The sequence below is a fragment of the Phycodurus eques genome, chromosome 20 (genome assembly GCF_024500275.1).
Source record: "Phycodurus eques isolate BA_2022a chromosome 20, UOR_Pequ_1.1, whole genome shotgun sequence".
Taxonomy (NCBI): domain Eukaryota; kingdom Metazoa; phylum Chordata; class Actinopteri; order Syngnathiformes; family Syngnathidae; genus Phycodurus; species Phycodurus eques.
The window spans coordinates 4,390,793-4,407,138 of NC_084544.1; the positions used below are offsets into that span (position 1 = coordinate 4,390,793).

General features: G+C 41.7%; 2 protein-coding genes across 2 annotated transcripts; both read left to right on the forward strand.

Annotated features, from left to right (window-relative positions):
• Nucleotides 1-337: 337 nt before the first annotated feature.
• On the forward strand, nucleotides 338-11,453 carry s100u (S100 calcium binding protein U). The gene is made up of 3 exons (XM_061665250.1): nucleotides 338-479; nucleotides 7,006-7,136; nucleotides 7,381-11,453. Exons 2-3 carry the CDS (start codon nucleotides 7,017-7,019, stop codon nucleotides 7,909-7,911), a joined length of 651 nt encoding a protein of 216 aa, XP_061521234.1. The 5' UTR covers nucleotides 338-479; nucleotides 7,006-7,016; the 3' UTR covers nucleotides 7,912-11,453.
• A 1,793-nt stretch (nucleotides 11,454-13,246) lies between these two features.
• On the forward strand, nucleotides 13,247-16,326 carry s100s (S100 calcium binding protein S). Its single transcript, XM_061665422.1, has 4 exons — nucleotides 13,247-13,326; nucleotides 14,922-14,971; nucleotides 15,896-16,049; nucleotides 16,147-16,326. The coding sequence occupies exons 2-4, from the start codon at nucleotides 14,958-14,960 to the stop codon at nucleotides 16,324-16,326; spliced, it is 348 nt and encodes a 115-aa protein (XP_061521406.1). The 5' UTR covers nucleotides 13,247-13,326; nucleotides 14,922-14,957.
• Nucleotides 16,327-16,346: the final 20 nt, after the last annotated feature.

The window sequence follows — 16,346 nt, forward strand, 5'->3', positions numbered from 1 at the left end:
TTTTCTGCATGCATTACAATGCATATTATGCGTCATCTGCATTTCATTGAGCATTTTTTTGGAGGCAGTGTTGCAAAGACACGAAGTCACTCAGGATGCGTCCGTTCCAAAACCACGCGTGTGTTTAAGTGTCAATCACACACACATTACCACACGTATGCACTCGAGCTAATTGCAAGGCAAACTCGACTTGCACGATTCCTCGGTGGAAGTTGCCCAGCTTTTCCCCAATCCCTTCCTCCTCCCTCCCTCCCTCCCTCCCTCCTGTGTTCTTCCAGGTACACGCCCTTTCACTTGTCAGTGGGGGGAAAAAGTTTGAAGGGAAGCAAAAAAAAAAAAAAAAAAAAAAAAATCACGGAAGAGACTTTAGCAGTTGTACGAGTTTGGCAAGTTACGTGGACTCGAAGCAGGAGTCGTTGCAGCAGCACAAGGAGAAGAAAAAGGGCGACAAAAGTCACTTTTTTTTGCGCACATTTACGGTGAGTGGATTCATCGTGCGTGTCTGCTGAGTGCTTGAGAAGTTTGGGCTTTGTCGTCTTTGTGCCACGTTTCGACCTCCAAAAAAAGAGAAAAAGTCACTCCACCGCTCTTTTTCCTTTGCATTTTGATGCGTTCAGTGACCATTTAGAAGTGGGGGGGGGCATATACAGTTTTCAACCAGTAACTTGTTAACCTGTTTAAATCTGCTTTTTTTGTTGTTGTTGATTTCCCTCCACTTTCATTGTTTTTTTTTTTTTTCTTTTCTTTTTTGCTGCTTGGCTTTAAGTTGATTTACGCACGCGCCAGGCGGCCAAAGTGCGCCAAAACTAAGCGCCTTCCACGCCAAGAGTGTTGCATTGGCGGTTCAGCCAGCTGTGTCCACCCACACCGAAGGCAAGGGTGTGGAACCTGAGGCCCGAGGCCCACACCACAGCAACCGCAGCATTCGATCGGGCGATTGGGGGAAAAACTGCAAAGGAAGATTAGGGCCGCGCTTGAACGATACAAAGGGAACACAATTTTTTTAAATATTTTTTTTTGGGGGGGGGGGGGGGCTCAAAAATGCATGATGTTACGACAATGATACATTTACAATGGAACACAAAGAATGTTGGGGGGGCATTAAATGCATATTTTTTGGGGAACAATAATGTCTAAAGGTTAAAGTTGTATTTTTTTCCACGCGGGGGGAGTCATAGTATCAGGAGTGTCTTTTTTTAATGATGCCCTTTTGAGTGAGCGATTATTAAAAGTTTAGAAGTCAGAAATTCAGAAAAAAAAAAGTTGCCATAAATCAAGGTCGTCATATTTTCTTTTCAACAAAAAAGTCTTATTACATGTTGAAGCCCTATTTGCTGTAAGAGTCATAATATATATATCATATATAATATAGAAAAGTAAAAGTTGTGTTTTTGAGGGGAAAAAAGTGGTAGAATTGTATTTTGTTCCAGTGGAAATAAATCATACTCATATGGTATGTCATATTTTTTTTAAGGAAAAAGTCATAAAATTATGTGATTCAACAGTATTTCTGTTTTTGGGGGAAAAAGTCTTAATATTATGCTATTAATTATTTTCTCAACAGAGAGAGTCATTATATTCCAAGATAAAATTCAGAATAGTTTTTTGTCAGGGGAAGGAAAATTATAATTTTACAATAATGTCATCTTTTTTTTTTGTTTTGAGGAAACTAGGGTGTAAAATTTCAAAGTTAAAGTCACAGTTTTAAAATAAATTAAATTGTTAATTAAGAGATTGAAGTCTTTGAGGGGAGAAAATAAATCATGAGATTAAAGTCGGCAAAATGAGATTCAAATACTTTTCGTAAGAAAAAAAAAATAATCTCACCATATTAGAAGCATAATTTTTCAACAATAAACACTACATAATATCACAATACAAGAATATGTGATTTTATTTTTCTTGAAATGCAAGTAAGTGTTGCCTTGATTTACGAGTTTACCGCTTAACTCAAAACACTTGTATCGCAAATCATCTTTCCTCAGTTGAAATGAATAGAAATTGAACAGAAAAAAAATCAATGTTTTTTAATAAGGGAAATGGCACTCTATAGTACTGTACTTTATAAAATCATACAATAATAACATAGATGGATTGTAAAGAATGAAACCTTTTGTGCATCATGATTTCATAGCTTATGCCCATTGACATAGTGCTCCTTCTGGTGTGCGTGCTGTGGCCACCAGGGGGAAGTATAATCCTGACATTCATAATAAACGAAGAAGAGTTTCACAACTAAGTGTCTTAGTAAATTGCGGTAATTATTTTTATTTTTTTTTGCAGAGGATCAAGAATATATGCCTGTTCAGTATTGTGACCGGCCCATTGCTTTGGATTGGTCGCGCGCCGTCCATCTTCCGCGACCATTCCCGGCCGCTGCCTCAACGTGCTCCTGCGTTAATGTTCGATTTCGCGCGTGTGTCGTCGTGAGCGTGCACACACCCGCGGATCACCTTCGCCCACTTTGGAAAGGCAACACTGGCGTCGCCTTCAGGAGCTCTCGAACGGGTGGGGAAAGGGGGAAACCTCCAGTTGTGAGGCGTGTTTATTTCATGAGCTGGGCGGCAGGGACTTTGTTTTTTCAGGGCTTTCGGGACAAATAAAACGGATTAGTTGGATGCCGTGACGCAGGACGGGTGATGCAAGCGCCGCAGTGCTGAATGATTCATGTGAGAATGGATCGATGGATGTAGAAGTACGTTTGTCTCGCTTTGGAGCCTCGAGGCAGCATGTGAACGAGTGCCCGAATGGCAGCGGTGAGAAGGAATGCGATTCATACACAAGGGGGAAAAAAAGTAAAAAATCAGCATTTTATGAGATAACATTTTTGAGGCGCGAGAAAAACTTCCCCAAAGTAAAGTTGAATGTATTTCTTTTTTTTTTTTTTTTTAATGTAAAAACAGTTGTACTAGTATGAGATTGAAAGTCATATTATTACATTATTCAAGTCCATTTTTTTTTCAGAGGAAAAAAAGTACTGCAATATTTCCTGATAAAAGTTTGGAAAGAAAGTTGTAACATTATGAGATTAAATCCCTATTTTTATTTATTTATTTATTTATTTATTTTTGGGGAAGTCATATTACGAGATTAAAATCAGATTTATTTATTTTTGAAAAAACCTGTAATAGTAGTCCCAGATTGAATTTTTATGGATCATATTTTTGGGTTTATTTTTCCAGTTATGATTAGATAATTTGGCATTTTTTATTTTGTTACCGAGTTTACAATTAAAGAGGTTTTTTTTTTCCCCCTCAGTATGAGCGCCTGTGCAGTGGATATAAAAGGTCGACGCACCCCTGCTGTGTAGTTTTTAGAACATCTGAACTTTCTTTGGGGTCAAGTCCGATTTTGGCAGGTGTGTGCTGACTCCTATTTTAACATGAGATTGAATGTGATTGGACAATTCTGAACAGCAGCCACACCCCTACTTATAAACGGGTGTGCACACTTGCGCAACCATGTTAAATCAGTTGAATTTCTACTTCCCCTCGCAAATATTTTTTTTTTTTTTTTACTCCGAGAGCGAACCTCAACATCTTCATTTCCGCCACCTCCAGCTCTGCTTCCTGTTGTCTCTTCAGTGCCACTGTCTCTCATCCGTCCATCATGGCTGGCCTCACCACTGTTTTATGAACTTTGCCCTTCATCCTAGCAGAGACTCTTCTGTCACATAACACACCTGACACCTTCCTCCACCCGTTCCAACCTGCTTGGACCCGTTTCTTCACTTCCTGAGCACACTCACCATTGCTCTGGACGGTTGACCCCAAGTATTTCAAGTCCTCCACCCTTGCTATCTCTTCTCCCACCACCCCTCTCATTCATGCACATATATCCTGTCTTACTTTGGCTAATCTTCATTCCTCTGCTTTCCAGTGCATGCCTCCATCTTTCTAACTGTTCCCCCACCTGCTCCCCGCTTTCACTGCAGATCACAATGTCATCTAGGTCCAGTCTTCTGGAAGCTCCTCCTGTCCACCGCGAGCCTGTCTCACATCTTCCCGAAAAGCTGCACAACACCCGTTCTGCCTCAGCTTCCACCACATGGGTCTCTGCTCTGCCTTTGTCTTCCTAATCTTCCTCCCCACCACCACAGTCATTTTACACACCACCATCCTATGCTGTCTAGCCACACCCTCCCCTAAAACTACCTTACAGTCGGTAACCTCCTTCAGATGACATCGTCTGCACAAGATGTAATCCACCTGCGTGCTTCTACCTCCGCTCTTGTAGGTCACCCTATGTTCCTGCCTCTTCTCGAAAAAAGTGTTCACTACAACCATTTGCATCCTTTTTGCAAAGTCTACCACCATCTGTCCTTCCAAGTTCCTCTCCTGGATGTCGTACTTACCCATCACGTCTTCATCACCCCCGTTTCCTTCACCAACGCGTCCATTACAATCGGCACCAATTACGACTCTCTCTCTGTCTGGGATGCTCAGAACTACTTCGTCTAGCACCTTCCAGAATTTCTCTTTCACCTCTAGGTCACATCCTACCTGTGGGGCATAGCCACTAATCACATTATACATAACACCCTCAAGTTCAAGTTTCAGCCTCATCACTCTGTCTGATAGTCTTTTCACCTCCAAGACATTCTTAGCCAACTCTTCTTTTAAAATAACCCCGACTCCATTTCGCCTCCCATCTACACCATGGTAAAAATAATGATGAACGCTCATATTTGTTTGGCAAAGTTTTAAGCCGGATGCGGTTCCTGACGCAACCCTCTGCATTTATCCGGGCTCGGGACCGGCCTACAGTTTGCACTGGCTTGTGCCCCCCCCCCCCCATAGGGCTGCATTATAGAGCTTTTCTATCTACTGCAAGTTAATACAAATAAAACTATTTTGTGTTTTCTGTTGAACCAAGTTATCAAAACAGGAATTCTGTATTTTTTTACTTATTGTCACTACATTTCAGTCTGAGTCTTTTTTTTACGTACTTTAGATTAGGTAAAGGTTTTACACAAATATCTGTACTTGTACTTAAGTACAGAGTGTGAGTACTTTAGCACCCCTGCCTAATAGTGAGAGAGCGCATTTTCATGCAACAACACACAAACATTTGACAGCTCACACCCTGTTCTGTAATTGTTTGCAGCTTTTCATGCTGCTTGTTTGGCGCCACACTGGCTCCACTGAAGGATGGAAAAATGTCAAGTTCCACAAAAAGTTACAAGGACAGGCAGGACGGCGCGGCTTTTGTGGCCCAAAACTGCTTTTTTCCTTCTTTTTTTTTTTTTTTTTTTTTTTTTTTTTTAACCTTCATAAAACATGACATCAATACGTGACATGGCCAAACATGGCAGGTCATCTCATCAGATGGATGTAATCGTCCATCGCGAGCTCCTCTTCAATAACATTCGCTCAGTACTATAGACTCTCTTCAGAGTTGGAAAAAGTGTTCATATTAAGAGAATCGAATCTGTTGCCTTTTCTGGAAAAAAATAATTGGGGTTGACAAGGTGAAAATATTTTCTACTTCAAGTTCTACTTGAAATTCTTTGCGTGTATTTTCATTATTACATTTATTTAGATTACAGCTTCGTTCTCATAACATTTTAAAATATCGTAATAAAGACGACGTAATAAAGACGACCATTCTATCAAGGGGTAGTACTTGTTGATCCCAAAAAGTTTTTCTTTCTTGTAAGATTCTGTTGAAACCTAGACTAAATCTTGAAAAAAAAAATCTTGCTTTCTAAAAAAAATAATCTTAATTTGTCATTAAAAAGAGCTTTTTTTCCCCCCCTCCATTTTTGTTTTTTTTCTTGTTTGCATTGTGCTAAGTCTTAAGTTTGTGTAGCTGTTGCAACATTGGAAGTGTGGAGCTGAAAGACTCTGAAAGAGAGCAAGTCGCTTGGCTCTCTCAAAAGAAAGAAGGAGCCGGCAGTCGGAGGGTCGGCCTGTAAATTCCTGCGCCGCAAAACAGCCGTGAATGGAATTCCTGTGAGGATAGGTCACCCACACGCACGCATGGTTTACATCTTCTGAGCCAACGGAAGCCAAAAGAGGAAGTTGAAAAGTTAGCAAAATAAAAGCAGCCATAGCTGGAAACATGGAATACCAAAAAAATATATATATTTTTGTCAAGAAATTACAATGGACACACAACTCTTGAAGAAATCTGATATAAATACTACTTTTTCTGAACTATAGTTTTTAAATAGGTGGACAAAAATGTGACTTACTGAATGGAAAAATAGGACTTGAAAAAAATATCGCTTTTTTTCTCAAAAAATGTAACTTATCTGAATTTTCTTTTTTTCATGAAAAAAGACAGGAGTTTTTATTGAAAGATTTGACTTATTAGAAACGTTTTTTTCTTTTTAAAAAAAAAACGACAACATTTTCTACTCTGGAAAATGTACCTTTTTTCTTGAAATAATGACTTTTTTTCGAGAGAGGAATTTGAGTTTTAGCTTTAAAATAAATTGATTAATTCCTCAGAAAATTTTACTTATTTTTACTGGAAAAGATGACTCTTCTAGAAAGAGTACTAATTGAAAAAATATTGAAAAATCTGAATTTTTACTAGAAAAATGTCTTCTACAAAAGTACATTTTCTGTAGAGAATTTGTTTCCCCCGGAAAATACATCTACATCTTGAAAATGTATTTTTTTTTTTCCTAGAAAAAATAATGCATCTTGCTCTTAGACCCAAAAAAAAAAGGGAAATGTCTTTCTTGAAAGCACTCATGGCGCACACAAAAGGTCAACAGAGCATATGAGAGCGTAAGGGAGAGTGGATTGGAGACACAAGATGAGCACAGCGGGTAATCCGAAGCGGCGGAAGCCTCGTCGGATCAGATGACCTATCAAAGATCGCGGCGGCCATTGTGCCTCTCAATCACACACGCGCTCGCCCCTTGTCTCACACGTCACTATCACCTCGAATGAAATTGTTTTCCACTCGCCTAGCCCCTCATCTATCTATCTATTTATCTATCTATCTATCTTTTGCAATCGAATGTAATGCCACTAATGTGTGTGTTGTCAGAGAGGGGAGTCATGGAGGAAGCCATACAGACGGTGGTCAAGGTCTTCCTGAAGTCCGGTAAAGGGAAGGAGAGTTTGGGACCCAAAGACTTCCAGAACCTGGTCAAGAGCCAACTCTGCAACATTCTGTCGGTCAGGAAACAAAAAACTAATCATAATAATTATCTTTTTCTCTCATCTATTTCATAGGGGGGGGGGGAATAAAAAATGTCACAAAAGTAAACCAAATGTGAACTTTTTCTTTTATAAAAAAAAAAAAAAATTCTCATTTTCTGTCAGTGGGCGTTTCACAAGAAACAACTTCTGTTAAGGCACAATTTTTCAAGAGCCACTTTTGTACGTCCGCCATGTTTAACAGTGAGTTGTCTCTGTGTAGGACACGGACAGCAAGGAGGCGGTGCAGAACATGGGCAAGGGCCTGGACGCCAACAAGGATGGCAAGGTGGGCTTTGAGGAGTACATGAAGCTGGTGGGCTACCTGGCCCAGTCCGTCAGCGAGCAGCGTTGCCGCGCCGACGACGCCCAACCCGCCCAGAATGCCCAGAACACCGCCGCAGAGAACGCCACCTCGGAGAACGCCGCCCCCAAGGCCGAAACCCAGGAAGTCAAGCTGGAAGCCAACGCAGATGGAAAAATGGAGGGGAAAGTGGAAGTCAAGAACGAGGTGGAGGAGAAGAAGGATGACAAGGAGGATGAGGTGGAGAAGCCTGCTGACGTGACCTCGCCGAGCGTGAAGTTGACCTCACCGAGCGTGGAGGTGACCTCACCGAGCGTGGAGGTGGTGGTTGAGGAGGAGAGCACCGTGGCTGAGGAGACGGAAAAGATGGTTGAGGACGCGGCAGAGAAGATGGCCGGCGCGGCAGACGTGGAGGCCGAGAAGAAGCCTGAGGAATCTGCCACCTCGTAGGGGACAATATTTCCATCCATCCCTCATCTCACTAATAATAATAATACGAATAATAATAATTACCCTACATCAACACTAAGAGCCACTACAATGGCTAAAGGCCTAAATTTATGGGGGAAAAAATTATCACTAGCTAGCTTCCCATCTATAATCTCCTACTTAGTTAGCTACCTAGCGAGCTGAGTAGATATCTTAAGAGCTTTTTCTAGATTTCAATTTAGCTATCTATCATCTACAAGTAGCTACCTACCAAGCTACCAATTTTACGAGCTTTCTGTCTCTGTGAATTACAAAATGCTACCCTATCTACAGATCGAAAGTTGGTAAGATAGTTAGTTGACTTGCTAGTTAGCTAACTACAACTAAAACAGTGCATAGTCTTAAAGTTATGACATACATATGACCACTAGTGCTCTGTTAACTTCATTTAGCTCTATCAAGCTATCATGCCTAGGTAGCTAACTACCTACCAGGCTAACTAGTTATCAACTCTTTGTCAATTTTAAGTTTCTAGCCTGAATATCATGCACATTTCTAGTATGAATCTAGTATTATGATATCAACAAGTAGCTATCCTACTGTCTCACTACCTTGATCTAGATCATTCTATCTGGCGATCCATATATCTCTGGCGAACTAGCTACCACTCAGACCAGTTAGCTAGAGATATCGTCTTTAGCGACCATGCTAATGAGCTAGCTAGCTAGTGCGCTCAACAGCATTCTATCGCTGTGAATTTTGATTCCAACTACTAGAATCTTGAAATTCACCATGGTAGAACGCCAGTGAGCTACCTATAGGCTCGCTAGTTGCCTACCTACCACTAAAATAGCGGTGACAGGGATAAAGTCCCATGTTTATGGCAGAAATATGACCAGAATCAGATTTAGGACTATGAATCCTGAGCCTTTGTGGTGTAAAATGCACTAAAATAACACCGTGTTGTACAACCACTAGACTAAAGCAGCCTAGCTAAACAACATACCACTGCTAGCATGTGCATGCCACTAATAGAGCATATTTACCTCGTATCATGTGAAAATATGGCGCCGTTTACTCCCCCTCTGCTTTAAAGGGAATAGTTATCTTAGCATATACCCTGACCTATAGAATGCATCCACTTGTACTGTTTCTTGATGTTTTTGACTTTAATTCCTTTAATGCAAATTAATTTTCCCACTTTTACGTGACTCACAAATGCTTTTTGGTGCTGATTTTGGCCCGACAATAAACAAATTGTGTTGCCGCTAACCAAACACTGCTTCCCTCCTCATTTGCTCCTCCTCCTTCCCCTTCTTCATCTTCTTTTTATATCCTCACTACACCTGGAAGCGACATTAAACCCAGCGCAGCCACAATTAGACATGGAGATCAGGTGTGCCGCTAAATAATTAAGAATCGAGGAGGGAATCCAAAACGAGGCTCGCCGGTTACAAGGCGGTGCGAGGTTGGGGTCGGGGTGGAAATCGTCCCGAGTGGAAAGAGAGTGAGGGTGAATCCTCCCAGATTGGGATTGAAGAATAATTTTCACACTGCGTTCAGGGAAGATAGGAAACAAGGGAGGACAATAAAGAAACGAGACTACAGCAAGCCATGTTCTAGGCTGAATTGGCTAAACGATTGTTTGGGGGTGTTTGGAGGCCAAAATAATCCGGAGTGGAAAGAAAGTGAGGGAAAATCTGAGATTGGAACGCTGGCGTAATTGTTCATGCCGCGTTCATAGAAACTGGAAGGTTTGTAAATCTAATTTGAAGTTGAAAATGGAAAACAATGAAAACCAGCGATTGGAAAGCTCAGCTTTATTTCAAAAAACGATTTCACTTGTGTTTCTGCCGAGTTGAGAAGTTTCCCAGTTTTGTTAAATGCAGCAGTGAATGTAACCACAGACCTTTTGTAAAATGTGCACAATTTCGCTGTTTTCGAAACAATCCTACTGCCTGTGGTGTTTTTGTGTTGGTGGCCCTCATTTAAGACCCTGTTTGACCTGCCATCGGATCTCCACCCTGACCGGATTAGACAACACACACACAATTTCCTGAAAGCCCTCCCTTCCATCTTGTTTGTCTAGCACAATGAGCCTTTGACCCAAAAAAAAAAACAAAAAACAACACCCAATATCATGATTCTGTGATGCGTTTGTAAAGCTTCCCGTCCTCTGCCAATTTGTTAATTATGATTTAATGCTTTGTAAATTCTCACGTCGTCAATAATGCAGGCCTGAGGAAAAAGGGCTCGTGTTGCACTTAATGTAGGCCTTAACGTGACTACCAGTAACACAACCACTACGACGTGCACAATGCAAAGTGCTTGGCAAATAAAGGTCATGTGCTCCCGGCACTCCCATTGTAAATATTACACACTCTGCTCAGCCTTTATACACCCCTTTTTTTTTTTTTTTTTTTTTTTTAATACAGTGACTAACATATCAGGCATTTGGGGCTTCTGTTTATATATATATATATATTACTCTAAATACAGTGAACCCCTGTTTATTGCTAGGGATACAGTCCAGACCCACCCGCCAAAGGTGAAAATCTGCAATATGTAGAAACAAAACCAAACCTTTTTGAAACACTTTTCTTACCCCTCCCATATGCTTGAAACACATCTAACATATTTTGAAAGTGTTCCTTAGTGCTAACACATAATGTAAAATGCCTTGGACAGGCTAATGGATATGAGCACAATTAGAAAACTTCAAACAACTGCTACTTCCACAGTCATGGAAAACAGAACATAGAGCAATACTCACAGGCATTTGTCCTCTCTGATCTATAATTGTTACTGCAGTTTGGTAGGGGACCTTCTCTGCCTCCTTTTCTTGCTGTTAATTACACTTCATGTCTTTCAGTAGACCCCAGTGTTGATACTACACTGAATGCACGTAACTCAATTTGGACTAAAAATCTGCGATATCGCGGGGGTTCACTGTACTTCTCTTTTCACGGTACTTCCTGTAACTATTGGCAACATATCAGTGTTAAGCTTCCTGTGTACATAAGGCATGAATGTGTGTGTTATCGTTGCGGTCTTTACAGGCTTTAAATGTGATCTTTGGTCCATTGTGGTGGGAAAAAAAGGGAAAACTGGATCGGTGTATTGATAGTGAACCTTATACCTCAGCCGGGAAACATCTCATTTAGTCTTTTGTAAATTGCTTTTTTCGTGAGCCGCGCCCAAAAGCGCTAACTCCATGCAGATGCCGAAAAAAACACGCCGGAGAGGAAAAATGCATCAGGGAGTGTTAGCAAACATGTGCCCACTCAAGATGGGAATGAAGATCAGAAAGAGCCATAGAGAGATACTGTGCAGTCCTGTAATGTGTGCCAGCCACCGAATGCCAGAGTGTATGTGTCTGTCTGTCTGTGTGTGTGTGTGTGTGTGTGTGTGCGTGTGTGTGCACGTGTGCGTTTTATGCATCTCAGTCTACTGTCCCGTGGATCACCATGTAAGCAATCCGTCAATTCATACTATGTAAAAGCTGTATCCTTTTAACGCTTGTGTTATCGTTGAATCATGAATAATAAAACTGTGACAACCTAGCCCAACCTCTCAACTGTGTGAGTCTCCGTGACAACAGACACTCTGAAACACATTATGGGATACATACTATAGATATTAGATACACACTCGCGTACTGTAAGAAAATAGTAGAAAGATACATGGGTAGTATATACAGTAATTGAAAGTTACATGGATCAATACACAGATACATACGACCCCAATTCCAATGAAGTTGGTACGTTGTGTTAAACATAAATAAAAACAGAATACAATGATTTGCAAAACCTGTTCAACCTATATTTAATTGAATAGACTACAAATACAATATATTTAATGTTCAAACTGATAAACTTTAAACTTTAGATAAACTGGGCCCAAGCTCCTCTAAGATGGACTGATGCAAAGTGGAAAAGTGTTCTGCGGTCCGATGAGTCCACATTTCAAATTGTTTTGGGCAATTGTGGACGTCGTGTCCTCAGGGCCAAAGAGGGTAAGAACCATCCGGACTGTTAGGGACGCAAAGTTCAAAAGCCAGCATCTGTGACGGTATGGGGCTGTGTTAGTCCCAATGGCATGGGTAACTTACACATTTGCGAAGCCACCATTAATGCTGAAAGGTACATACAGGTTTTGGAGAAACATATGCTGCCATCCAAGCAACGTCTTTTTCATGGACGCCCCTGCTTATTTCAGCAAGACAATGCCAAACCGCATTCTGCATGTGTTACAACAGCGTGGCTTCATGGTAAAAGAGTGCGGGTACTAGACTGGCCTGCCCGCAGTCCAGACCTGTCTCCCATTGAAAATGTGTGGCGCATTATGAAGCGTAAAATACGATAACGGAGACCCCGGACTGAAAGAATTCCACCTACAATGCTTCAACAATTAGTGTCCTCAGTTCCCAAACGTTTATTGAATGTTGTTAAAAGAAAATGTGATGTAACACAGTGGTAAACATGACCCTGTCCCAGCTTTTTTGGAATGCGTTGCAGCCATAAGATTCTAAGTTAATGATTATTTGCTAAAACAATAAAGTTGATCAGTTTGAACATTAAATATCTTGTCTTTGTAGTGTATTCAATTAAATATAGGTGGAATATGATTTACAAATCATTGTATTCTTTTTTTATTTATCTTTAACACAACATCACAACTTCATTGGAATCGGGGTTGTAGAAAGCTGAATGGCTGCATAGAAGAAAGAAATTGACCCATACGTGGATAAATGAGACATGGATCCATACATTGATACGAGGAAAGATGCATGGATGAATACATGACACATGAGTGATACATGAATTGATACACATAGAAGGATACATGCATTGATAAATGGCTATTTAGACCTATGTTGACACATAAAAAGACATAGACAACTACATTAATACATGCGTGGATACAGTATATAGACCAATACATGGCTGTATAGAAAGCAACGAAGATAGGTGCATACGATACTGTACATACATAGGTATGTAGACGAGTACAGGGATACATAGATTGATACATGGAGACATAAGAAGATACGTCGACAAATTGATATACAGATAGATAGACAGTACATTGCTAGGGTAGATTCTGTAAGTGGTTACTACATGGACACCGAAGAAGATACATACTGATCATGTAGATGGATACGTGGATGTAGTTTATTAATGAAGGGATAAATGGAGGCCATTTGAGTGTGTTTTTCCAGAAGACACCTGCAAGGATATGTCGGCCAGGGGTGGATAGGAAGAGGATCAAAAGGGGACAGGCAGGGTGAAGGACTTTTGGGGGTGAGGAGGAGGAGGAGCAGCACGAATGAGGTGATATTTAAGCCCCTGTCCCACTCTCTCCTCATCCATCTCTTCCTTGGCTCTCTCTCGCTCCATCTTCACCTCATCCAGCACTCAGGAGACCCTTTGCCAGGTAAGACAATCAAAGAGACGAATTATCTTGTTGGGAAAAATCGAAGAATTCATTACTAGATGCTAAAAAAAAATAATTATTATTAATTATTATTAAAGTTAATCATGTATTTCTCTTTAGACAGATTTTCTTTCTCGTACAGGTATTAATACTAGAAAGAGCGCATCAGAAAAGGTCCTGCATTCATATTATGGGGTTTTCCAGATTTGTGGTCCCCATGCCGCAAAAGCTTCACACAATGTGACTCTTTAAGCAGATTTTCACACTCTTACGATCATGAAAGGAGAAAAAAAAGATTGCTTCACAAAAGCTCCTGGATTCATACAATGGGGTTTCTCCTGATTTGTGGTCCCCATGCTGCAGGAGCACCCCATGATTTGACTTTTTAAACAGACTGTTGTACTCATACAATCATGAATGCCAGAAAACAAATGAAAGAAATCCGCTTCCTAGTAGTTCCTGCATTTTTATCATTGGATCTCTCCTGATTTGAGGTCCCCAGGCCACAAGATGTCTCAGTGATTTGATTGTTTCAACAGACTATTGTCCTCATGCAGTAACGAATGCTAGAAAATCAATCAGCTACAGAATAGCTCCTGCGTTTTTAGCGTGGGGTTGCACCTGATTTGTGGCCCCCACACTGCAAAAGCTCAACATGATGCGATTGTTTAAACACACTGCGGTCGTCAGACAGTCGTGAATAACCCCCAGAAAATCAGCTTCAGAATAGTTCCTGTATTTTTATCATTGGGTTTTCTCCTGATTTGTGGTCCCCACGCTGCAAGAGCTCCCCACAATATGCCTCTTCATACAGACGATTGTCTTCAGACAGTCATGAAAAAAATAGCTGAAAAAAAATCAGCTTCCTAATAGATTCTGCATTCTTATTATTGGGATTGTCCTGATTTGTGGTCCCCACGTTGCAAGAGCTCCCCAGAATGTGACTCTTTAAATGGACTGATCTCCTCATACAGGCAATAATACCAGAAAGAGTCCCGCTTCAGAAAAGGTCCTGCATTCATATGAGGGGTTTCTCCTGATTTGTGGTCTCCCTGTTGTCCTCAAACAGTCCTGAATGCCATTCATACTATGCGGTTTCTATTGCTTTGTGTGGTGTTCTGTTTCTGCTGGTTTTCCCACTCGTCCTGCTGTTTTGCCTCCGCTGCTTTCTCGTCGCACTCGGGCAGTCGACCATCGACCGTTATTTTATCCTACGCGCTACGATGGCTATATTGTGTACGCTGGGTTCTAAATATAGCTTTGGAGTTTTAAGGATGTTGGGTGACTAAGCGAGTGTGGAGGCCCCGTCTCATCAAGCACCTCAGGTTACTTGGCCTCTTAGCGTCCGAATTACCAGGTGAGGTTTGTGTTTCACTGCAGGTATCCATTTTGGATAATGACATGCGCTATAGGGAGAGCAATTTGAGCCCTCAACACGAGTTATTTCTATGACCTGGCTGGATCTCCTTGAATGTTTTGAACTCCTGTCTCAGAGGTCTGTGTGCTGTTTTCTGTTGTGTGAAGTTGCTGTATTTTATTTTCTTCTTAACCGCAACCCAAACTGATGTACAGTGACTTTGTGTGTCTGTGCACAGTCTCCACAGCAGCGCGGTAGCAGCAGAAGCGCCGAGATGCCCGACACAATGTGTGTAAGATTGCTTGAAAGCCTCCCTTCCCTCCAAAAAAAGCTGACCTCATACATCTTTACACTGCTACACGCATGCGTGATGCACACACTCACACACATGCACACATATTAGGAAAAACGGGCCAGATAGATAGATCGATCGATAGATAGATAAAATCCTGATTTGTGGTCCCCACGCTTCAAGAGGTCCCCATAATGTGACTGTGTAAAGCAATCTTGAGGTGATGAATATCAAAAAAACACAAAAGGTCCTGTATTCACATCGTGGCAGTTTTCTTGATTTATGGTCTCCGTGCTGCAAGAGGAAGACAGCCCCACAATGTGACTGTGTAAATACATTTGTTGTACTTAGACAGTCATGAATACCAGGGGGAAATTATTCTAAATAGTTTCTATATTCATATATTTTCCTATATACTGCCTCTCCTGGTTTTCGGTCCCCATTCTCCAAGAGATCCCCATGGTGCGACCGTTTAAAAAGACTTTTGTCCTCATTGACTTGCATTCCTATCATTAATAACTTGCATTCCTATCATTCCTCCTGATTTATGGCCCCCACTCAGCTAGAGGTCTTCATGATGGGGCTGTTTAAAGACATTTTTGTCTCCATCGAATGATCAATACCAGAACATACACGGCAATAATTCACTGCTACATTCATATCGTGGGCTTCCTCCTGGTTTATGAGCCCCTTTCCATACAGGCAGACATACTGACCTATTTAATATTAGCCTCAACACAACCTCTTTTCTTCACCTTCCCATCCATTTATGAATCTTCTTATCAGTGGCTCCGGACCCCCCAACCTCGCTCGCTGATGTGAACGCACATGCAAGCCAGTTGCGCGGGTGTCCAGAGCGGGCATTTGGCAGCCGATACTAACTGCTTTACCGCCCCCCCCCCCCCCGCCTTTTCCCTCAGCATGTCCAAGGAGCCCTCTTCCAACCTGGAAAGCGCCATGCAGATGCTCATTAAAACTTTCCACAAGTACTCGGGCAAGGAGGGTGACAAGTACACGCTGAGCCGAGGCGAGCTCAAGGAGCTGCTGCTGGAAGAGCTGGGAAGCTACTTGGGGGTAAGTGTGAGTGTGCGTAAGGTATGCGCAGACATGTACAGACAGGCAACGCACAAAAAAATAAAAAAGGCCCGAATTCTCAATTTCGCTCCGACAGAACTCCAAAGACAATGAGGCGGTGGAGAAGGTCATGAACGACCTGGACGCCAACAACGACGGCGAGGTGGACTTCACTGAGTTCATCATCCTGATGGGCGCGCTCACCGTGGCCTGCAACGACTTCTTCCTAGAATTCAAGACGGACGACAAGCCCAAGGGCGGCCAGTTGGCGGAGTAGAAGGGAGGGGAGGGGAGGGA